The sequence below is a fragment of the Squalius cephalus genome, assembly GCF_949319135.1.
Source record: "Squalius cephalus genome assembly, chromosome: 12".
Lineage (NCBI taxonomy): Eukaryota > Metazoa > Chordata > Actinopteri > Cypriniformes > Leuciscidae > Squalius > Squalius cephalus.
In genome coordinates this window covers 312,043-336,079 of record NC_137133.1, presented here as the reverse complement: position 1 = coordinate 336,079, position 24,037 = coordinate 312,043, and the positions used below count along the sequence as shown (strand labels likewise).

Here is a 24,037-nt window from a genome sequence, read left to right as displayed (position 1 = left end):
TAACTTGAGCGCAGCGTTTTTAGAATGCCGTTTCATTTGCGAGACGCGGGTGCAACAGCAAAACAAGTCCGTCAAGCACAAAAAACCTTTAATGTAGCCTACTACTACTGTATGTTTGAGATGTCATGCTTTCATGAAGGTTGGCAGGCTGAAATGCACTTACAGTGCTGTTATTATCTTTGATTTTAGATTTTCTGCTAACAATATTATTATCCATGTGGAGACATGTCCCCACATTGTAGGGAATAGGAAACGACACACACACACACACACACACACACACACACACACACACACACACACACACACACACACACACACACACTCTCTTTGTGGGGACTCTCCATAGACGTAATGGTTTTTACACTGTACAAACTGTATATTCTGTCCCCTACACTAACCCTACCCCTAAACCGACTCATCACACACAACTTTACGCATTTTTACATTTTTCAAAAAAACTCATTCTGTATGATTTATAAGCTTGTGTGCCTCAATTTAGGTCCCCACAGTGAAACGAGTCCCCATGAGTCTGTGTGCATTCAGGTTTAAGTCCCCACCAGGATAGAAAAACATACACACACTCACACACTCACACTCAAACATATCTCAGTTGGTCCTGCAGATTGTAGAAAAGGTGTACAGAATCCAGTTCGGTTCTCGTCCACCACGCTAAAATGGGGTATTACTCACAGTAGTACAGAGGATGGATACCCGACCCGAGCCCGACGGGACCCGTCGGTACCCGACGGGCCGGACCGGGTTCGGACAGATATTTAGAAATTATGTTCGGGTTCGGGTCGGGCTCGGTCACATCAGCACGATAAGGCATTGAACATTTTAAATTTAAAACAGCTTATTATGTAGGTAACGTTAGCCAATGTGCCTGATGCTTTCACTTGATGCAAACGTTCGTTTTTGTGATTAAAATACATGTTAAATTTTAACATAACATCTGTCTTCCTGTGTGCGCAAATTTCAAATTTGTTTATGTAGCCGTGACAACCAAACACGTGCATGCGCGCCTATGTTAAGTGCGCTTGTTTCTCCGTGCGCGCTGATGCACTCATCCTGTTGACATTTCCGAATGCCTTCCTACAGTTGCTTAATAAAAGCGGGCTTTCCACACAAACAAACGTACATGTGTCATTAGTATGAGAAAAAAATGGGATTTTAACTGTCGGTCTCGGGTCGGGCTCGGACATAAATATCTTTATGCCTGTCGGGCTCGGGTCGGGTTCGGTTACTGCTCTGTCGGACGCGGGCCGGGCTCGGACAGAAAAATTCGGCCCGATCCGCACTCTATAGTACATCCAGAGCAGGCTCTGGTGATGGAACCAGAAGTGAAAGCACTATTAGCGAAGGAAGCTATAGAGCTGGTTACTCCGGCCAACAGACTCAGGGTTCTACAGCCGGTATTTCATTGTTCCAAACAAGGATGGGGGATTGCGTCCCATTTTAGATCTTTGTCTTCTCAATTGTTCAGTAAAGAAGTGTTGTAAAGTTTTTCTTTCTTCAAAGCAAACCAGGAGACAGTTGGGGATCACGTTCAACAGAAGTTATTCTTTATTGAGAACTCCGCTGTACGTGGCTGCAGGAATCCAACATAATCTAATCTAACATAACTTTACATGGTATCTTATTGGCTTTTTAGGAGGAGGGACTTTTGGGGGTGGAGACAAATTCAAACAAAGCATGTAAATGAGTCGGAACACACCCTACTCAGAGAGCACTACCAGTTTCAATTGAATATGCGTAACTATTCAAATGCTGATATTGGCCAGGAACTACGGTTCCACGAGCCATCCCAGAGCCATTAAAGACAAATGGTGAAAGTCTCACCTAAAGCTAATCCAATCAGCATAAAACAGGTCTGGCAGAAACTGTTGATACCATTCTCCTTACTTAACCTTAAAATGCTAACTTCAATGTACTCAACTTTTACTGTTGCAAACTAAATTAAACATTTAATAAAAATTTAATACAACACTTCCCCCTTTGAGAGTTCTAATAACTCTCACAAAAATACAAATTTAGACACATAGGGCCCTATCTTGCACCCAGCGCAATTGACTTTGTACACCGACGCATGTATCATTCCTATTTTGCACCCGCGCAAAGCGCGTTTTTCCCTCCACAGAAGCACGTCGCTAAACTAGGGAATGAACTTGCGCTCCCTGGGCGGTTCAGCGCAAAAAAGGAGGCGTGTTCAGGTGCAAACGTTCCTTCATGCTATTTTGCAGGTATAGAAAACAGTTGCGCCACTAACCAGGAAAAAATAGTTTAAAGTCAGTGGCGCGTTGCGCATGTTATTCATATGCTATTTTAAGGGTGCATGCTTGGCCATAATCAATGTAGCGTGTGCACAACGCGCATACACTTTGATTATCTCATCTACACAGAAGCAGCAGTTTTCATTTTTGCAAATCATACATTATTACGATAGATAGATAGATAAGATAGATAGATAGATAGATAGATAGATAGACAATTTATTATAAAAGCATTACATCTAGCTTACACATTTACCCAAATTATCATACGCCTTTTTAACCGAAGTTAATTTGGGTGGGTTTCTCCATCCCCAACGTCCCTGACGAGAGCGTTGCTCTCCTTGGCTGTGAACCGATCCTGGCGCGCGCCTGGCAAATCCGCCGTTATAATAGGAATCCGCTTTAGAACAAGCGCGTCTGCTCTTAAAGGGAATGTGAGATGATGCTCTGATTGGTTTATTTCACGTTACGCCCAAACCACACCTATGAATAATGAAGCTACTTCAGACCAACACATTTTAGATTTGCGCCTGGCGCAAGAGTCATTTATCCCGCCGGGAAAATAGCAACAGCGCCAAGACCCGCCCACAAAGTTACTTGCGCTTTGCGCTTTGACACTTGCGTTTCAGATCGTTAAAATAGGGCCCATAAAGTTCATTCTTGTAACTGGTGTAAGTTACAGGCACATCGCATGTGTTCATTCTTGTAACTTGTGTAAGTTACAGGCACATATAACTTGCTCTGTGTTGTTCATCTGTAATTGCATGCTGACACAGAAAACAAACATGCAATTTGGGGTCCGTGAATTCTCTGCGTTGTGTATTTTTAATTTTCTCTTGTGATAGTTCGTTCAGCAGTGGGTCTGGTTGTCTTCTTGAGGTTGGGGCTTCATACGCAGATGAGACGGTCGTTGCATATGGATCTCGAAAAAAACCATCAAGTTTTATCTGCACACTGTAAGACAGAAAACAGAAAAACAGAGAGCAGTATTTCTTCAAAACACTACAGTTGTAGCAGTTTAAACACTATGGTTCTATCGTTTTCAAAGTCTACTGTTGTCGTTTCATTCTTTCCCCATTTCTTAATTTATTTGACACCTATGGACCAGTGAGGTAAGGATGGACTAAATGGGGAAAGGCCTATGAGGTAGTGTCTTCACCCTGGGTTCACCCCCGAAGCCTGTTGCGTTCAGTTCTTACCAGGGCACCTCACTTGTCCGTGTCCTATTCACCTCACTTGTCCGTGTCCTATCTACTCACTTGTCCGGTGTTGTGTACACACTGTACAGTGTGTGAGAAAATTGGCACATTTCCATTCTCCAGTGAAACATCAGTCCTAGTAAGCATCATAACCGAGGATGGTGTCTGATTGTAATGGTTCTGTGGTTTCAAGTTGCCCCACGAGTTTAACGAAGAGGGAAGGGGCTGCTTCAGAATAGCAAGCAGGCTAAGCAGAAGCTGATTAATCTTGTTAACTTCTTTAAAGTTATTTTTGCTTTTCCTACATTCTTTTCCAAAATGTCTGTGCTTGCCACAGTAAGAACAACTGGCTTCTCTAGGATATTTGCGTTTCTGTTTCTCTGTGTTGCCCTTAAAGGATGCTGCTGCAATTTTTACCCTTGCTTTGACATCAGAGTCTCTTTCCCAAGTAGCTAACTTGTCCAAGTTGTTTTGCAGGGTTCTCGTACACCATGTGATGTTTAAGTAAGGCAATGCCTTTCTGTGTTCTGGCAAAAGACAATGAAACCATGTGCGAACCAAAGGGCCATTATCACCTAACACCTTTTCTGGAGTGTCTGCAATTCCACTGTACTGTAGCTGACTGACAGAATCGTTCTGTGTACTCACAAACAGTTTCACCCTTCTTCTGTACACAATTGGTAATCTTTGACCAGTCCACGTTCGGTCCAACAATGTTTTTTAAAATTTTCAAAACACCTTCTCTCAAATCGCCTTTACTGGCATGTTGCAGTTCGGAAGTAACAGCAGACTCAAAACTGTTGAATTCATATTCAGTTAAAATTTGTGACATCAGCTGTGTGACTTCTGGCAACGACATGTCGTAAAGACGCATTTTACTGATCAATGCTCTTCTAAATTCAGAAAAATTTCTTTGCACTGATGGCAAACTTTCAGCAATTCTCTCAATATCTTTAGGACCTAAAGATGTTTTGACTGCTTGTATGGGGGTTGCCGATGGATGAACCTCTTTTTCCCTATTCTGAGCCTTTTGTCTTGCTCCACACACTTCAACTGCTTTTACATCTTTCATCAATCCAGCATTGACATTGTCCTCTATTCTATCAAAAGACTGTAAATCAGGATAGCTTTCATCTGACTGTTTGTCTTCTGAGTCACATTTGGTTGAGGCCTTGTTATGGCCCACCTTGTCTGTGAGACAGGACACGTGAGTCTGCAATTGTTTGATCTGTTCGTTTAACTTAGCAATATACTGAGATTGTTCTTGTACAATGGATAAGCTAAATTCTTTGTGACAACAGATAATGCCTTTCACATTTTTCTTCCTGATACATGCACCCAACACTTTCTTGCAATCTTCAATTGACCATAGTTTGTCTGTATCAACACCAAATTTATTTGTTAAATTCAATCTGACTTTCTCAGTCACGATTGAGTCCATGCGTTCTCCTAACAAAGACTTAAACTCATTGTCTGTCCATAAAGGGGTAGCTAATCCAGTTTTCTCAGTTGTTGGAATCAGTCTAGCATTCCTTCTAACCATTTTGTGAATTTCTTTACCACACAATCAAAAACATTAAAACTTCTCTCTACTGTCTACAATAGAGGGTACACTTGTTAACACAGCTTAACTATTGTTAACTTTCCAAATTACCAACACTTCACACTTAACTTCCCTGCCGACAAGAACAGAGGATAAACAGAAATAACTAGCACGTAAAGCTAATTCTTCTCTGCCTAAAGCAAAGGATACCAACTATTAGCACTTGATGCTTACTTCTCTAGCAAGAGCATACACACAATATTAACATGTAACTGTTAATCTTCCCTGCCAACAACAGAGGGTAAATTTAATCTCTAAAAGAAAACTTTTTAGAGGCTTATCTTTAGTTAACCAAACTCTACAGCTGTTTGTTAACTACTTCTCTGAACGTTTGAACAGAAGTGAAAGCACTATTAGCGAAGGAAGCTATAGAGCTGGTTACTCCGGCCAACAGACTCAGGGTTCTACAGCCGGTATTTCATTGTTCCAAACAAGGATGGGGGATTGCGTCCCATTTTAGATCTTTGTCTTCTCAATTGTTCAGTAAAGAAGTGTTGTAAAGTTTTTCTTTCTTCACAGCAAACCAGGAGACAGTTGGGGATCACGTTCAACAGAAGTTATTCTTTATTGAGAACTCCGCTGTACGTGGCTGCAGGAATCCAACATAATCTAATCTAACATAACTTTACATGGTATCTTATTGGCTTTTTAGGAGGAGGGACTTTTGGGGGTGGAGACAAATTCAAACAAAGCATGTAAATGAGTAGGAACACACCCTACTCAGAGAGCACTACCAGTTTCAACTGAATATGCGTAACTATTCAAATGCTGATATTGGCCAGGAACTACGGTTCCACGAGCCATCCCAGAGCCATTAAAGACAAATGGTGAAAGTCTCACCTAAAGCTAATCCAATCAGCATAAAACAGGTCTGGCAGAAACTGTTGATACCATTCTCCTTACTTAACCTTAAAATGCTAACTTCAATGTACTCAACTTTTACTGTTGCAAACTAAATTAAACATTTAATAAAAATGTAATCCAACAGAAGTTAAAATTCAAAATGCTAACGTTGAAGTAAATCGTGACTCAAATCAGATCGAGGACTGGTTTGTCATGATATATCTGAAAGATGCATACTTCCATGTCTCCATCCTTCCACAACACAGGAAGTTTCTGAGGTTCGCTTTTGGGGGAAAAGCTTACCTGTATCGGGTTCTTCCATTCGGTCTAGCTCTATCACTCCGCACGTTCACGAAATACGTAGATGCAGCTCTAGCCCCGCTCAGACTGCAGGGCATACGCATGCAGATGGTGGTTCGGCATCGAGATGTCGTTCTCACGTATATGAAGAAATTGGGATTGAGATTGAATGCCAAGAAAAGTGTGCTTTCTCCAACACAGAGGACCACCTTTCTTGGTGTTGTGTCTTGGATTCAGTGACAATGAAGGCCGTGCTCTCACCTGTTCGTCTCGCTTTGATCCTCAAAGTTGTAAAAGAGATAAAGCTAGGCCAGTCACTCACTGTAAAACAGTTTCAAAGGCTGTTGGGCCTGATGGCAGCAGCATCCAACATTATACCATTCGGCCTGCTGTATATGAGGCCTCTACTGTGGTGGCTCAAGACCAAGGAGTTTTCCCCGAGGGGGAACCCACTCTGTATAATCAAGATAACATGGCGGTGTCTCCATGCCTTGGTTATATGGAGGAAACCTTGGTTTCTATCACAGGGTCTGGTGTTAGGAGCTCTTTGCCATCGAGTCTCACTCTCTCTATAGATGCTTCTCTCACAGACTGGGGAGCGGTAGTGGAAGGCTGCTCAGTTCAGGGTCTATGGAGAAGTCATCATCTTTCATGGCACATAAACTGCCTGGAGATGATGGCGGTCTTCAATGTGTTGAGACACTTCCTTCCAGACCTGAGGGGCCATCATGTGCTTGTTCACACAGACAATCAGAATATAGGAGCAGACATCCTGTCGAGGCAGGGGCTGAGGCCTGGGGAATGGAGGCTCAACACCAAGGTGGTGGAGCACATTTGGGGAGTTTATGGCCAGGCACAGGTGGATCTGTTTGCTTCTCAAGATACAACGTATTGTCCACTTTGGTTCCCTACTGGGACTGGACGCAATGGTGCAGACTTGGCCGAGGCTACGTCTGTTCGCGTTTCCCCCACTCCCTGGAGTTCTGGAGAAGGTCCGCCAGGATGGAGTAAGTGTTCTGTTGGTAGCTCCGTACTGGCCAAGCCGAGTGTGGTTTTCAAACCTAGTATCCCTTCTCGACGGCCCTCCACTGGAGCTGCCGGTCAGGAGGGACCTTCTATCTCAGGCGCGGGGAGCAATCCTCCATCCCCGTCCAGAAACATTCAACCTGTGGGTGTCTCTGCAGGGGCCCGACTCATAGACTCTGGTCTCTCAACTGAGGTTGTAGAGACCATAGAGCTCCGTCCACGAGGAAGCTATATGCCCTAAAATGGAGAGTGTTTACCTCTTGGTGTGATCTAAGACAATGGGATCCAGTTAATTGTTGCACTGTTAGTTCAATACTTGAGTTCCTGCAAGATCGTTTGGCTTCAGGGTTATCTCCTTCCACACTGAAGGATTATGCTGCAGCCATTGCTGCATTCCATGCGCCCCTGGTGGGTTTATCTGTTGGAAGAGATCCTCTTATTATACGTTTCCCCCATGGCACCCTGAGGCGGAGGCCTGCAGTTCGTACCAGAGTTCCAGCTTGGGATCTGGCTCTTGTTCTAGAAGGTTTATCTGTCGCTCCCTTTGAGCCTCTTGATTCTGTCTCAGAAACGTTTCTGACCCTCAAAACTGTGTTCCTTACAGCAATTTCCTCACTAAAAAGAGTAGGAGATCTTCAGGCCGTGTCGGTATCTCCTTCATTGAGTTTGCACAACTGGGATGGTCAAAGCATTCCTCTATCTGAAACCCGGATATGTCCAACCAATGTACCACGGCCTATCGTACTGAAAGACAACCTCATTTGTCCCGTCAGAGCACTGGACACACGTCCACAGAGCTGCCCAGTGGAGGAAGTCTGATCAGCTGCTGGTGTGCTTTGGGCCTCCTAGGAAAGGCCTTCCTGCATCCAAACAGACTGTTAGAAAATGGATAGTCGAGGCTATTTCACTTGCATATGAGGTTGTGGGCCAGCCTTCACCTTTGGCCACTAGAGCCCATTGTACTTGGGGTATGGCGGGCTCCAAGGCCCTAATTTCTGGGGTGTCCCTTCAAGAAGTTTGTGATGCAGCGGGTTGGTCTTCGCCGCTCACGTGTGTCAGATATTATGACCTAGACTTGGATACCCCTGGGTCTAGAGTTCTCATGTCGTGACAGTTAGTTTCCTCGAAATGTAACGGCTGTAACCCTAGTTCCATGAGTAGGGACAAGACGCTGCATCACTTTGCTATACTACCTACATCCCTGTGATCTTGCTTTGGCCTTTTCGAAGCTAGCGCCGGTCAGACAGGATGTGCTTTTATCCTTTCCTGGTCATGACGTCACACGCCTGTGACGCTCATTCTTGCCATTCGACTAGTTGACACATGTGTTTCAGACGCAATCACACAGGGGCGTTCCCAAAGCGTCATCGACGCAGCGTCTCGTTCCCTACTCAGGGAACTAGGGTTACAGTCATAACTTGAGATGTTTTCATTGCATTTACACCCTTTTGACCAGCAGGTGTCGTCTTGAAACAGTGAATCATTCTTCGAAGCAATTGGTTCAAATTTCTCCCATCACTACTGGTTCATGGCTTCACAGAGATCATCGCCAAATTTAGAAACAGTTATGAAGTAACAAAGCCTCGTTTATTGAAATCACGTGGCGAGGCACCCGTCGCTAGTGCCGTAAATTAAAATGTGTAATTTTTTAAAGTAGTTTTGAACCACAGATTTGAAAGCAGTGATTTGGAGCACAAGCGTCTCAGTCGTGTGTTCAGATGGCAGTGCGTTGAACTGATCTGAGGTCTGTGTGTGACTCTGTACCCAGGGTTCCTGAGAGACCGGCTGGGCACCTATGACGTGGCGTTTTACCTGGCGGGCATCCCTCCACTCATCGGCGGGGCCGTGCTGTGTGTGATCCCGTGGGTGGAGGCGCGGAGGAAGAGGAAGGAGGCCGACGCCACTGCCGAAACCACGGAGAACATGCTGGAGCACAAGAGCCACACAGACGTCAAGAACCAAGACTCTGAATCTGTCATCTGAGGAACATTCGCAGCACAGAGACTGACCGGTGTGTGTGTGTATGTGTGTGTGTGTGTGTGTGTGTGTGTCTTCAGGAGAACATGCTGGAGCACAAGAGCTTCATTGACGTCAAGAACCAAGACCCTGAATCTGTCATCTGAGGAACATTCACAGCACAGAGACTGACCGGTGTGTGTGTATGTGTGTGTGTGTGTGTGTGTGTGTGTGTTCAGGAGAACATGCTGGAGCACAAGAGCCACACGGACGTCAAGAACCAAGACCCTGAATCTGTCATCTGAGGAACATTCGCAGCACAGAGACTGACCAGTGTGTGTGTATGTGTGTGTGTGTGTGTGTGTGTGTGTTCAGATGTGTGTGTGAGTGTTTTTTCAGATGTGTGTGTGTTATGTAATTTTATATCCCCGCAGGAACGGCCGTCAAACAGGGCTTCTACATGAATGTGATTCTTGAGCTATGCATCTTTCAGAAAAATATTTTTGTACTGAACTTTTAGGGTTTAAAAGGGAAACAGTGTAACATGAACAATCAAGAAGAAGGGAAGCCCTGAAACCTTCATCCTCAGAGGAGATTCATGGGATCTTATATTAACCAGTTAGAAAGTATTCATATGTTTCCTTTATTCTTATAATCTAGCTTGTTTTATGTCAGACTATAATAAGTAACTTGTATGATTGTTTTAATTGGGAAAGTTAGCCATATGTCTTAATTTCTTCCTGTACTGGAAAGATTTGAAAGATGTTTATGCAGATGAGCGTTTTATTAGAGCAGACGTCATGCGTTATATGCAATTATATAAGAAATATTTAATTAATGCTGTTTTAATGTGTATAGCAGTCTGATGAATCCCAGTGTTGTTCTTGTTTTTAATGACGTCTGTGTTTGACACGGCTGCTTACATGAGCTTTACCAACCAGGGCAGATATAGATATATATATTAGATATACAGATATACAGATCAGCATATTAGTATAATAATGAACTGGGGTTGTTTGCTATGCAGTGAAGTTGAAATGCTATTTTCTTTATCAATGTTAAAAAGCAATGGTGTTGATTGGCTAGATGGAGCCAAGCTGCCATTGTGATCTCAGAGTTTCCCCTTTATTTCGACTGCATGCGTCATGTTCACATTTATTGCCAATGAGGCCTTGACTTAAAAACAGCACATCCGCAGAGGCGTTTATTCGTTCATCAGTGAGTGTGAATGTCTGAGTATGTCAGGACAGTCGTCACATGATCAGATGATCATAGGAGTGTTAATCTGGTCCAGTAATCTACCTCGATTGACATTCGTCCTCAAATGTGTCTCTGAGGATCATAAACTCACCAAGTGCTCGTGCCACTTCTCACACATCCCATGTTTGTTCTGTTGTGTTTTTATGAGTACTATTACTTGTTTCACATGTGTATTGCAACAACCTTCGTTAGTGCCTTGACAATATGATTATTGGACAGAGATGAAGTATTGATTTGACAATGAACAGGTTCTATTCGTTTCAGTGGGAAAAAAACTGAACATTTCAGAGGAAAAGCTTGATCGAAGAGATAAGCTCAGCGGAGAGTCTGTCTCTTAACTCTTGATTGGTTTATTCAATTCTCTTTGGTTTGAAACCATTTCCATGTTTTTTGGGAAGATTTTTTTTTTACTTTTTTGTACATTATCATTTTTGTATTTGTTTTTATTTATGCTGTTGACGTAAATCACTGTTGCACACCAAACCAGAGAAGGTTCTGCTCCTTGTAACCTCGTATTCTGTGATATTAAATTCGGACTGGTTTTCATGAGCACTGCAGTGATTTACTCAGGGTAATAATACATGTAAAATAACTTGTAAAGTTTCTCCAGGCCTCAGCTAAACACCAATATTACTGACTTCAGTCCTTGAGGAATTTATTGAAATCTTATTGTCCATTTATCTGTGATTGTAACATTTAAAAATGACATTTACTGAATAACAAGTAAAGCAAAATATACCATTGGTTGCACTTAGTACTTGCACTTACAGTGTACTTACCAAAGTTAGTATGTAGTTACTGTAATGATTATAGTTAGTACATATGTACATGCGGAACAGGACTGTAAAATAAAGTGCAACTGAAAATAGTTTCATAAGAAGTAGTAGTTCATATGTTCATAACACTATTCATAACACAGTCTCATGAAACTGTTTTCCTCCATGTATAATCTCAATACTGATGGTTGAATACATGTTATGATTCTGCAGCTTCATCTTAGTGACCTTGATCTCATGACTTGCATGATTTTACCTTCTGTTATTTCTTGTTGTATGTGCAACACACTTGGTATAAATGAATACAACAATAAAGAAAACATTATTGGTTTTATTAATGAAGTGGTTTTCAGATAATCGTTTTGTGAATGGCGTAGCACCTTTGCTTGTTTTTGGATTTTGTCTTTGTTTTTTAAGGAACGTTTTGTCAAAGTGTATGTGTACGGTGACACTCCTAACAACAGCATACACGTGTTCATGAAGACACTGAACAGAGCTGGATCTTCACTCACACTGTTATTCCCTATAATTTCACAGGCTAAACACTGGATATTGAGAGGAGTCCTAACTTTCCCTTGCAGAACAGAATCTAACTCGTGAAAACCGCCGCGTTAACCCCAGCGCTTCTTCAAACGCCCCATATCCTCCGAGCGATCACCGACAGACTCTCACAGAAGACTGACCCGAGGACGAGTGTTTCTGGACGTCAGTCTGCAAGTTCACATCACCCGGCTGGAAGTAATTTTGACACTCGTGTCCTCCTTCAGCTCGTGCAGTGCGGTCAGGAGAGCGGGGTAAGCTGTGACGCGGTTAATGGACATGTCACGGATACACCACCTTGTCGGACAAAGGCCTGAGATGTTGACAGCAACCTCATCACAGCCAAACAACGATTGGTAGGGCTGGTTTCACTTTGAACTTTGTTCAGGATGTCTCATCTGTGATAAGAGAGTCATCAAAGTATCGGCCACAAGACTCACTTCACGCGCGGCTTCTTGGAGAATCAGATCCAGTGAGTGTTTGCTGCAGTGCACATACAGTGAGTGCGGTTTAACTCTTAAAGCCGAGCTTGCACGCCTGAAAAACACCCTGGCATATTAGATCAGGGTTCCTCAGACTCGGTCCTGAGGGCCGCTGTCCTGCAGAGTTTAGCTCCAACCCTGATCAAACACACCTAGCTGTGAGTTTCTAGTGATCCTGAGGACATTGATCAGCTTGCTCAGGTGTGTCTGATCAGGGTTGGAGCTAAACTCTGCAGGACAGCGGCCCTCCAGGACCGAGTTTGAGGAACCCTGTATTAGATGCTCCATCAAAAAATCCTGCGATGCGTTCAATGGGGATGTTTAGTCTTAAAAAATATCCTTGATGCAACTGAAAAGTGTTTCTCCAGTGCTGTCCCGGGCGTTATAACCAGTGGCGGTTCTACATTGAATTACACCCTGGGCGAGACCCCATTCGAGCGCACCCCCCCCCCCCCCCCCATTTCCCCATTTCCCCATTTCCCCATTTGGACATAATTTTTCTTACCCCATTGGCAGATCATCATGTTTTGCTTGTTTTAAGCAAAAACTCAATTTTAAGTCTTTCACTCAATTTTAAGACATTAAGTCTTGTTTTCTGGGGAAATAAATAAAAAATGTATTTCCCCAGAAAACAAGACTTAATATCTTATGTCATTTTACCACTTTGTTAACGTTATGCATCTTTATTTAAGAAATGTTTGATATTTGGACTGGAAACAAGACAAAAATACTAAGTAAGAAAAGCATTTTTTGCAGTGTAATAACTGAACTTGTAACAGTTTTGTTGCAAAGCACAATATTATGGTGAAATTAGATCTCGTGTTTGAGTTAAAACAGAATTAGCCTATTGTTAAGCATAGCAAGAATCATAGCAAAAAGGCTAACAAATAAGAGTTATACCCACCAATTAATATTGCCCCTTCATTCATGACATGGATACCGTAATCACACAGAGAAAACATAGTAGCATACCTTTATCTTTCGCTCATTTCTAAATTGGGCACCTGATGGCTTTGACCTTTCTTGTCCATCTCGTATTTGGCACTCGACATCGACAATCAACAGATTTCCCCTGATCCCCCCCATACCAACTGTCACTCACGAGTCATGACCAGAAGTCAAGACTAAACCAATTCACCTTGGTGGTGGTGACCAAGTAATCGTTTTGTATTACCTATTTTTATTAGCCATTCAGACCATTCAGAAAAACAAAAATGTGCAGGAAATATGGGCCTGTATAATATTATGAATGAAATGTGCGTTATTTGGAAGAAAGTCGAGGTGTGACTTAATTAAAGGGGGCGCAAATTAGCCAATTCCCCACACAGTGAAATGATAGATAATAGAAAACCGCTTCGCGGCGCAGATTTTTATTTATTTTTTTATTTTATTTTTTTTTGCTCGTGCCGGCGGCGCCGCTCTTATAGAAATTCAATAAAGCTATGAATACAAATTGTTCTTCTTGTAAACAGCGCTCAGAGACACTAGACTAGTACATTTATTTTGGCTTTGCCATTATGATTATTATGGAAATATTTCTCCCAACACATATAATCTGATTTTGAAGCACTTTATGTTGTGTTTGCTGAAGTTACTCTGGGACTCTTTCTCACTCGTGTATCCAGAAGCCTTTAAAACTGTTGAAATAAACCCGTCTTTTACTTTTCTGTCTTGTTTTTCTTGTTTGTTTCTTCTGTGTTGTGACTGCTTCTTTCTTTGTTCATTTAATGCTCTCAATTTAATTAAACAAATATTGGAGGGATTGACTCTTGTGAAGCGACAGCTGCTGGTCAATGAAGATCTCGGCCCAAACATCTGTAATGTTTAAATATACTGTTTATAGAGCAAAGAGTGACGGATCGTGTGCAGTTCATCATCAAACATATTACAATACTCATTAATCAATAAAACTGAAACCCTTCACAAACAGAAGATATCACATATACTAGATTATAATCATCTGTTTCTCATGAATAAAACAAACAGATAAATGTGATGTATATTGATAAAGATGTGGAGTGGAGGTTTAGAGATTGAGGAAGTCATGATGTCACACACTCAGTGTACAGTAGGAGACGCCAAACATCCTTCACGATAGAAAACTAAACGAGGAAGAAGAGAGATGATGGGCGGGGTTTATTTGTTGTTGACCCCATGATGTCTATGGTTGACCCGATGCCTCTGCGCATGCGCATTCTGAGCAGAAACCGAAAGTTAAAAAAGATCCAGGAAACGCAAACTCACCTTCAGAAGTCTTAAAACTGTCATTTATATCACACTACGGTAAGTTAATCTATGTGCTTATGATATCATGCCATATTATGGTACAATGTTTTCGCATTCGCGTCGCTATCATATTAAACTCGATCCTCCAGGATGAACTGTATGGAGTTGTGGCGCATGTAAAGTGTCCCAGACAGCAGAACACACGCCGGCCAGTTCTGGTTTATTCTCCCAGCCGGACACGCGCATTAAAGAAGATGCAGAAGTCAAGCCAACACGTATATACTAACTTATGAATAAAAGGCAGACATAAACTTAAAACAGCTTATTATATTTATCCCATAATTGTTGCAAATGATATAAAAACCAAGACCAGAAAATATGAAGAAAATAAATGTATTTATAAAATTGCAGATGCATCAAGAAACAACTTAAAACACTTTTTTAAAAATAAAACTGAACATAAGTTATTTAGGGAATTGCACAAGTATAAAGAAATAAACTTGCATCTAAAAAAACTATTTGAATTAAAAAAGTGCACACTGCACAGGTATAAAGAAACACCTTAAATACAGACTTTTAAATACATTTGAACATAAGAAATATAACATTGCACAAGTTAAGAAATATCCTAAAACACCAGTTTTTAAATAAACTTGAATAAACAAATACTGTAAAAATGCACAAGAATCAAAGAAACGTCTTAGAATGGCTTCTTTTTAAACAAAGTTTAATATATTTTTAAGTATGAAGAAATATCTTAAAACACCTATTTGTAAATAAAGATTAATATAAAAATGAATGAATATAAAAAAAATATAAAAGTGCACAAGTATGAAGACATCTTAAAAGCCTTCTTTAACTAATTAGAAGTAAAAGTAAATTATGCATTAAGCACGTTGTTAGATTTCGCTCTATCCTTCTTCCTCCATCCCCGTCGGGAGAAGCTGTAGCCATCTTGTTCTATACTTCTCCAGCTCTTCATCAGTGGACATCTTGTTCTATACTTCTCCTCTTCATCAGTGGACATCTTGTTCTATACTTCTCCTCTTCATCAGTGGACATCTTGTTCTATACTTCTCCTCTTCATCAGTGGACATCTTGTTCTATACTTCTCCTCTTCATCAGTGGACATCTTGTTCTATACTTCTCCTCTTCATCAGTGGACATCTTGTTCTATACTTCTCCTCTTCATCAGTAGCCATCTTGTTCTATACTCCTCTTCATCAGTGGACATCTTGTTCTATACTCCTCTTCATCAGTGGACATCTTGTTCTATACTCCTCTTCATCAGTGGACACCTTGTTCTATACTTCTCCTCTTCATCAGTGGACATCTTGTTCTATACTTCTCCTCTTCATCAGTGGACATCTTGTTCTATACTTCTCTTCATCAGTGGACATCTTGTTCTATACTTCTCCTCTTCATCAGTGGACATCTTGTTCTATACTTCTCCTCTTCATCAGTAGCCATCTTGTTCTATACTCCTCTTCATCAGTGGACATCTTGTTCTATACTCCTCTTCATCAGTGGACATCTTGTTCTATACTCCTCTTCATCAGTGGACACCTTGTTCTATACTTCTCCTCTTCATCAGTGGACATCTTGTTCTATACTTCTCCTCTTCATCAGTGGACATCTTGTTCTATACTTCTCCTCTTCATCAGTGGACATCTTGTTCTATACTTCTCCTCTTCATCAGTGGACATCTTGTTCTATACTTCTCCTCTTCATCAGTGGACATCTTGTTCTATACTTCTCCTCTTCATCAGTGGACATCTTGTTCTATACTTCTCCTCTTCATCAGTGGACATCTTGTTTTATACTTCTCCTCTTCATCAGTGGACATCTTGTTTTATACTTCTCCTCTTCATCAGTGGACATCTTGTTCTATACTTCTCCTCTTCATCAGTGGACATCTTGTTCTATACTTCTCCTCTTCATCAGTGGACATCTTGTTCTATACTTCTCCTCTTCATCAGTGGACATCTTGTTCTATACTTCTCCTCTTCATCAGTGGACATCTTGTTCTATACTTCTCCTCTTCATCAGTGGACATCTTGTTCTATACTTCTCCTCTTCATCAGTGGACATCTTGTTCTATACTTCTCCAGCTCTTCATCAGTGGACATCTTGTTCTATACTTCTCCTCTTCATCAGTGGACATCTTGTTCTATACTTCTCCAGCTCTTCATCAGTGGACATCTTGTTCTATACTTCTCCTCTTCATCAGTGGACATCTTGTTCTATACTTCTCCAGCTCTTCATCAGTGGACATCTTGTTCTATACTTCTCCTCTTCATCAGTGGACATCTTGTTCTATACTTCTCCTCTTCATCAGTGGACATCTTGTTCTATACTTCTCCTCTTCATCAGTGGACATCTTGTTCTATACTTCTCCTCTTCATCAGTGGACATCTTGTTCTATACTTCTCCTCTTCATCAGTGGACATCTTGGTATGGGCATTTGTCCTCACTGCATCTGTAGATAGAAAACAATAGTCAAAAATAGATAGTTATACTTTTCTAAACTAGTACAAATCTGCTGATTATGAGGAGTGTCATCACTAGTCTTAGAGTTATGAGTTTGCAAAGACTTCTAAATCTGAGCAACACTTTCCCAGGCCTTTGTTTGAATTTTAGAATTCATATAAAACTCATATTTCTCAGCCATGACTTGCATATAATGGCCTCTTCTGTGTTGAGCTCGGCAGCTTCAGTGATCTTGTGGTCTGTCAAAAAAAAAGATGCGTAAACAATGTCTAAACCCTCCGTCCTCAACTAAGGTTTCTGTTTTCACGAAACTTACAGGAATAATTATATTATGTATGATTTGTTGTCTGTGTTTCCATATGCAGATCTGATCTCGGTTTCTCATGATGGAGAACAATGAAGCAGTGACCTCTGACCCCAGTGATGAAGCAGTGACCTCTGACCCCAGGTGAGTGTAAACATGAACATATAGTGGGTGATTTAACTTCTCTATAAGAGTCAAACACACTGAATTCACACAGAGAGATGAGATCTGCAATAGGGCTGCAACTAATGATTATTTTGATAATGCTTTAATTTGTCGATTATTTCTTCGATTAGTCAGATGAAGTGGCAAATAAATACAGTTCATATGAATTCTTAATTTTTTTTTTTTTTATTAAATGTAATTTTCATCCATTATGTAAGGAATAATTGACTCCGGTCCGCTACTGAATATCTACTAACGCAGTTAAAGTCACCGGCAACTGTTATTGATTAGTTTATTCCTCAGTGATCTGCATAAGAACAGCTGACTCTGCTCCTGTCTTCTCCTGGTTCTCCACAGGTCCTCTCAGCCCAAACCCTCTGGGCCCGACAGTCCTCCGCTGCTGACCTGCCGGTCCTGTGTCCATATAGCGGACTCTGACCAGTGGCTTCAGATCGAGCCGTCGGCCCGTACAGAGGAAGGAGGGTCAAAGTTCAGGGTCAGCACTGACCCAGGCCGCTACGAGTGTGTGAGGACCAGAATGCGCTGGGTCTGTGACTGTGCCGTCACCCTCCAGTACCGGGCCGTGAGCGGATCCTTCCTGAACGGAGAGCTGGGGAAGCTGCAGTGCAGCCGGATCGGGCCAGTGATTGAGCTGACGGTGACCTCAGGGAAACTGGAGGAAGTTCATCTGCCCCATTACGCCTGTTTAGGAGACTCTGACCCCTCTCTCAAAGGTGCTGTGAAAGTCCTCAGCGTAGAAGACGAGGGAGTAACCACAGAACCGGTGCAGCTGACCCGATTCCACGCTAAGATCCTCCAACCATCCTTCTCTACCGCAACAGTGATTATAAGTCGGATAAAGCGACTGTACGAACACTGCGATCTTCTTCTCTACATGCGCTCTAAAGATCCTCTCATTCTGTTTATCTACTTCTTTCCATATGATGATTATGAAAAAGAAAAAGTTGAGAAGACTGAAAAGACAATTGACCCAATACCGTATCCCAAACCCGACAGGCCGTTCCGGATGAAGACGCCACACTTCCTTACCCTTCCTGGTGCCTTGATCCATCCCAATGAAGGCATCTCCTTCAGGAGAGAAACTCCCCCAAACTTCTTCAAGGTCAACACTCGTCTGAAGAACGATCTGCACATGACTCTTCTCAGAGAAGAGGATCAGAAGACCGTCTGGACTGCAACCATTAAGAAAGATGAACTGGATCTGATTCGTCCATAAGAGAGACGAGCCGCGTCTGAGGAAGATAAAGCAAGATATTTCTATAAACATTGGCCAGATCTCATTCAGGCGGTTAAAAATGTCCAGATCATTGCAGATAAACTGTGTCAGCAGAAACTAATTAATGAGGAACAACATTCAGAAATCACACAGAGTTTAACCAGTCAGGAGAGCATGAGGAAGATCTGTGCCATTATAAACACAGAGATGCTGTGAAAGCTGAGTTCATCTCGGTTCTTCAGGAAGAGAAGCTTTACCACTTCTGCTCCTGCCCTGACAGTCTTCTCTGTTCTGTCTCTGTTCAGTGTCTGCTTGTTCCTCTTGTGTCTGATCACATGGCTTTGTCTTTGTTTGTGTTGGTCATGTGCTCCTTTAGCCCCGCCTCCTTGTTTCCTGTTGCCACGCCCCCTCGGTTAGTCCCTGTCTAGTCCTCTCGTCCCTTTATACTGTGCTCTTTCCTTCATGTCTTTGCTGGCTCGTTGCATTCATTGTGTGTGTGTGTGTGTGTTGTCAGTCACTGCTAGATTTAGTTTTACTTTTTTGACAATTTCCTTTTGATAATTCTATAGTTTTCTTGTTTCTGTGTTTTTACTCTAGTCAAGTTTCAGTCTTTTGCTCCAGTTCTCCAAACCTTATCTAGTGTTTTATTATTATTTTATCTAGTTCTCTGCAAGGTTGCAGTTTTTTTTCTTTTGTTTGCAGGTCCAGTAATTCTTTTCTAAGATTTTCTTTATTTTGTTTTAACCCCTTAACGCCCACTGTCGCGAATTTGCAACAAACCCCTTCCATTCAGACTGCAGGCGAGATAGCGTGTGTTTTCCCCCAATGCCTGTTTGTGCACATTCGATACATACCTAGGAACATTTTGCACGCACTGGTTTCTCGTAGGAGCGGTCGGAGTGGGAACTACATCCGGGTCACCGAAGCTAATATTTTGGTTTGCAAAATCCGCATATCAAGGGCGCAAATGTGGAGAAATTGCCCAAAATGAGTTAAGTTGTGCTAAGATAAAAATATGTACCAGCTTATTGATTGCTTCTATAGCTATGTTATTCATATAGACTTCATGTGACGAATATTTTTTACGTACTTTGTAGATTTCTGTTTGTAGCAAATTTGCGACATTGGTCCATAACGGCTGGATTGGGCTAATGGCTATATATTATAATAATGCTGTATTTAGATGGTTTCAGGCCAAAAAAAAAATTTTTTTAATTTTTTTTTTTTTTTTCACAAAAAATAGCATGTTAGGATATAACACTATAAGAATATATAATGTATGCACTGGAGAAACAAGGAAAGAGTTAAACAGAGTGTAACATGGAATGTATAAAAACTACTGTCAATGTTAGGGAGTAGGAGAGTGTTTTGTTTCTTGCTGTTGTCAAGATTCATTAATTTGTCAATTAAAGTTTATAAGTTCTAACAACTTTGTGCCATGAATAAAATCTACATACCTGAGATGGGAAAATGTGTTTTATTAATTTTACCATTTTGTAAAAATTACCCCAAATGCCTGTTGTCGCAAATTTGCAACATACCAAAATTTCTATTTATTTGTTGTGCAAAAGTGAAATTGATCATCTCAACATTATTTACCATCTACTTAAAGGCAAAAACACACATATTTTTTTTTATATATACAGCTATATAAATTCAGGCGTTAAGGGGTTTTAACCTTTCATTCTTTTTCAATATTTAGTCATTAGTCTCATTAGTAACATTTTTCTTGGTGAAAAATTAGCCATAAACTATGAAATGTAGAATTTACTAGAAAGGATAGTTGTGGCATATAGAATCCAGCTGCAATGAGGAACAATAATATTGTCTTTATTTAATAAAAGCCATTTTTTTGGAAACTTTATTTTGTTGTCTCAGAATTTAATGTTGGGATTTTTTGATATTTCACTGCATGGAAATATTCTGAATGGTAGACGTTCTGCAACAACATGCTTTACCCCTAATGTTGGGTAAGTTGAGCCACTTCTGTGTCACTAGCTCCATTTCTGTGTCCTTATGATCCGTTCCTTTATTTGTCCTGATAGAAGACAGCTGAGATATGATGTGTTGTATAATAATGCTGAAGCACAGATATTTCTCAGTGAAGAATATGTACTCCGAGCTTCATGTCCTTCAACGAACGCCTTTATTGTCATCGCATTTAAATTAAAGAAGATTATAGAGCTACTCTAGTAAAGTGCATCATTATAACACATACAGTATATAAACTCATTTCACATCATATTCATTGCAAACACACACACACACGTACATAAAGTACACTCACTCATCATTCTCTCATCTTTCCTGCAAACACACCCTAACCATAACACAAAACATAAAAAACACAACTGACCCACTCTCCTACTAAGTGGCTAATAAATATTCTAGTATGATAAAGTGCTGAGTAACTGTGCAAACTACATCATTAAAGTTAAAAAAAGTTTAGCTTCATTTAGGACTGTTATTGCTTTTGGAAAGAAGCTATTCCTAAATCTACTAGTCAGAGATGTATAAAGTACTAGTGACCCAGACTTGAGTAAAAGTACAAGTGCTCTATCACAAAAGTGACTTGAGTAGAAGTTGAAGTGCTCTTTAAGCAAAACTCTTAAGTAGAAGTACTAAATTATTCAACATTTTTTGTACTTAAGTATTGCAAGTAGTTTATTTTTAAATTTACTACTCAAGTACTGAAAGTAAAAGTACAAGTATTGTGTTATGAAGTTATTAAAGAAAACAGTCAAAAGTTTGAACATCATATTGTTTATATTATTTCAAATGTTTAGAACACTCACAATTAATTTGGCTGAAGCAGCAGTACAAGGACAGGAATGTTCAAGAACACCTTAACACACTGAGCTTAACTCTTCGTAAACAAAAACAGATCAAATATGTCCCTTCCCCCTTTAAAGCATCCCTCTCTTCTCTTCCCTGCTTGTGCCTTTTTTCTCTACAGCTTATTGGGTATTAATCAGCATGTAACAGCGATCTCTGGAAGCTTGTTTATGTCAGGGAGTTCCGGGAAGCGATATTTTTTTTCCCAGGAGGGTAGGGGAAGACTCATTAATATTCATTAGGGAAGTCATCACTGATTGGTCTTTACCCCAGTGACGGGTAGGTTTAGGGGCGGGGTTGGGGTAGGTCATCACATAGACCCCAGTGACGGGTAGGTTTAGGGGCGGGGTTAGGGGTAGGTCATCAGACCAATCAGTGATGACTTCCCTAATGAATATTAATGAGTCTTCCCCTACCATCCTGGGAAAAAAAATATCGCTTCCGGGAATGGCTCTTCTTCATGTGTTCCATATATGGTCTAATGTGCATAGGGCGCCCTCTAGCTGCCAGTATGGACTGAAAACACAGTACATCAGAGTATCCAGCGCTCATAATGATTACATTGGCCCATTTTGGTTATAATAATTTAAATAAATATTATTCCTCTATAGAAATCTAACGTAAAATTATGCACAAAATCTGCACATTTTTGAGCTAAAAGCCCCGAGGGACGTTGTTTGGTCAAGCGCTTTCATGACGACCGCACATGAGTTTATTTTTTGCTGAATGGGTGCGGCTGACGCTCATAATTCATATTAAAGGTATCGACTATTTTTTCCTGATATATAACTGCCACAAATTAAGACATAACTGTCCCTATAAGTTTCTCAGAATAAAATAGTGCTCAAATACTGAAACTTGAGTCTTATGTCATTTTAATGATGTATAGTTTGTCAAGGTAATAACATTACATCTAATAGTAGCCTAACTTTAAACTATTTAAACAAAGAACGAACGATTCAGTGCATCGGCGTCCTCATGACGGCTAACAGTTACGCACTTCAATCTATATGAATTGTCTTTCACTCCAACAAATGAAAACATGGACTCTAAGTAAGGCCAGGGGTGGTCTCCTTCCTCACCCTCACTGCCACGATCACTCGAAGTTCTGGTTCTTCCATCTCGAAACAAATTAACAAAGCTCAAGTGTTCTCAGTGGAGGCAGGCAGCAGAGCGAAAGGCAGAACGGGAGCACACACGGTCTACTTGATCGTTTGATTCGCTGGGCTAGCTTCATCCAACCTGGTGACAGAGCCATCTACCGATCTGGCAGTGATAATGTGGGTTTGGAATGATTCGTAACATTTTTATAATTGTAACGAGTAACGATGCAGCACGTAAAAAAAGTATCGGAGTAAAAGTATTACACTCGTCGAAAATATGTACTGAAGTAAAAGTGGAAGTAGGAGAAAAAATAATACTCTAGTAAAGTACAGATACAGCCTTTTAGTACTTAAGTACAGTAGGGAAGTAGTTCTACTTCGTTACTATACATCTCTGCTTCTAGTCCTTGTCTTTTGACATCTGTAACGTCTCCCTGAGGGCAAGAGTAGAAGAGCACCAACAGCTTCTCACACAGATGTGTTTTTTTAAGAATCTGAGGAAATACAGGCGCTGTTGTGCCTTCTTTACCACTGCTGTGGTATTGTCCGTCCATGTGAGTCGGTCCGAGATGAGGGTTCCCGGGAATTAAAAATTGCTGGAGTAAGAGGGGTTGCAGTCATAGGTGTACAATGAGTACAGAGGACTCAATACACAGGCCTGAGGGGAGCCGGTGCTGAGAGTAAGGGTAGAGGATTTGTGGGGGCCGAGCTTCACACTTTGGGGCCGGTTGGGTAGAAAGTCCATAATCCAGTAGCAGATATGAGAGCAGAGTCCAAAGTCAGACAGCTTCCTGATGAGGATGTCTGGGGTGATTGTATTAAATGCACTGTAATCTACAAAGAGCGTCCTCATATGTCCCACTGTGCTCTAGATGGTCTAGGGCTGTATGAAGGGCTATGGTGATGGCATCCTCCGCTGATCTATTCGCTCTATAGGCAAACTGGTGTGGATCTAGGGTCGATGGTAGACTGGTTTTGATGTGCTTTAATACCAGCCTCTCAAAGCACTTCATAACTACCAGGGTAAGTGCCACCGGTCTGTAGTCATTCAAACTGCTGGGGGAACCGGGATGATGGTGGATGTCTTCAGGCATGATGAAATGACGGCTTGGGCGAGTGACCGATTGAAGATCTTGGTGAACACAGCGGTAAGCTCGTCAGCACACTCTTTAAGCACTTTTCCAGGTACACCGTCTGGACCGGCAGCCTTTCTTGGGTTCACTGAACTGAGCACCCTCCTCACATCACAGTCCTGCACAGTGAGTGGTGCTAGAAGCAGGAGGAGACAGCACACCTGATGTTGGACTTTTACCTCAAAGCGAGCAAAGAAACTGTTTAGTTCCTCTGCTAGCGAGGCATCTGTGTCGGAGAGTATAGAGTTGCTGCCCTTGTGGTTTGTAATGTTCTTTATGCCCTGCC

General features: G+C 41.4%; 2 protein-coding genes across 2 annotated transcripts in view; both read left to right on the top strand.

Moving 5' to 3' along the window:
- Nucleotides 1–11,064, top strand: part of slc16a10 (solute carrier family 16 member 10) — a 65,795-nt gene extending 54,731 nt beyond the window's left edge. The window contains exon 6 of the mRNA XM_079887584.1: nt 9,013–11,064. Within this exon, the coding sequence (XP_079743710.1) occupies nt 9,013–9,227 (215 nt within the window). The 3' untranslated portion in view covers nt 9,228–11,064. The remainder of the gene's footprint in view (nt 1–9,012) is intronic.
- A 3,372-nt stretch (nt 11,065–14,436) lies between these two features.
- On the top strand, nt 14,437–20,864 carry LOC307168061 (NACHT, LRR and PYD domains-containing protein 1 homolog). Its single transcript, XM_079887620.1, has 3 exons — nt 14,437–14,541; nt 17,340–17,422; nt 17,801–20,864. Exons 2-3 carry the CDS (start codon nt 17,358–17,360, stop codon nt 18,678–18,680), a joined length of 945 nt encoding a protein of 314 aa, XP_079743746.1. The 5' UTR covers nt 14,437–14,541; nt 17,340–17,357; the 3' UTR covers nt 18,681–20,864.
- Nucleotides 20,865–24,037: the final 3,173 nt, after the last annotated feature.

Bases quoted from the DNA above. Each gene is read 5' to 3' on its own strand.
- LOC307168061 (XM_079887620.1), top strand. From the start codon at position 17,358: ATGATGGAGAACAATGAAGCAGTGACCTCTGACCCCAGTGATGAAGCA. The intron at 17,423-17,800 runs GTGAGTGTAAAC...GGTTCTCCACAG, and splicing joins GCAGTGACCTCTGACCCCAG to GTCCTCTCAGCCCAAACCCT.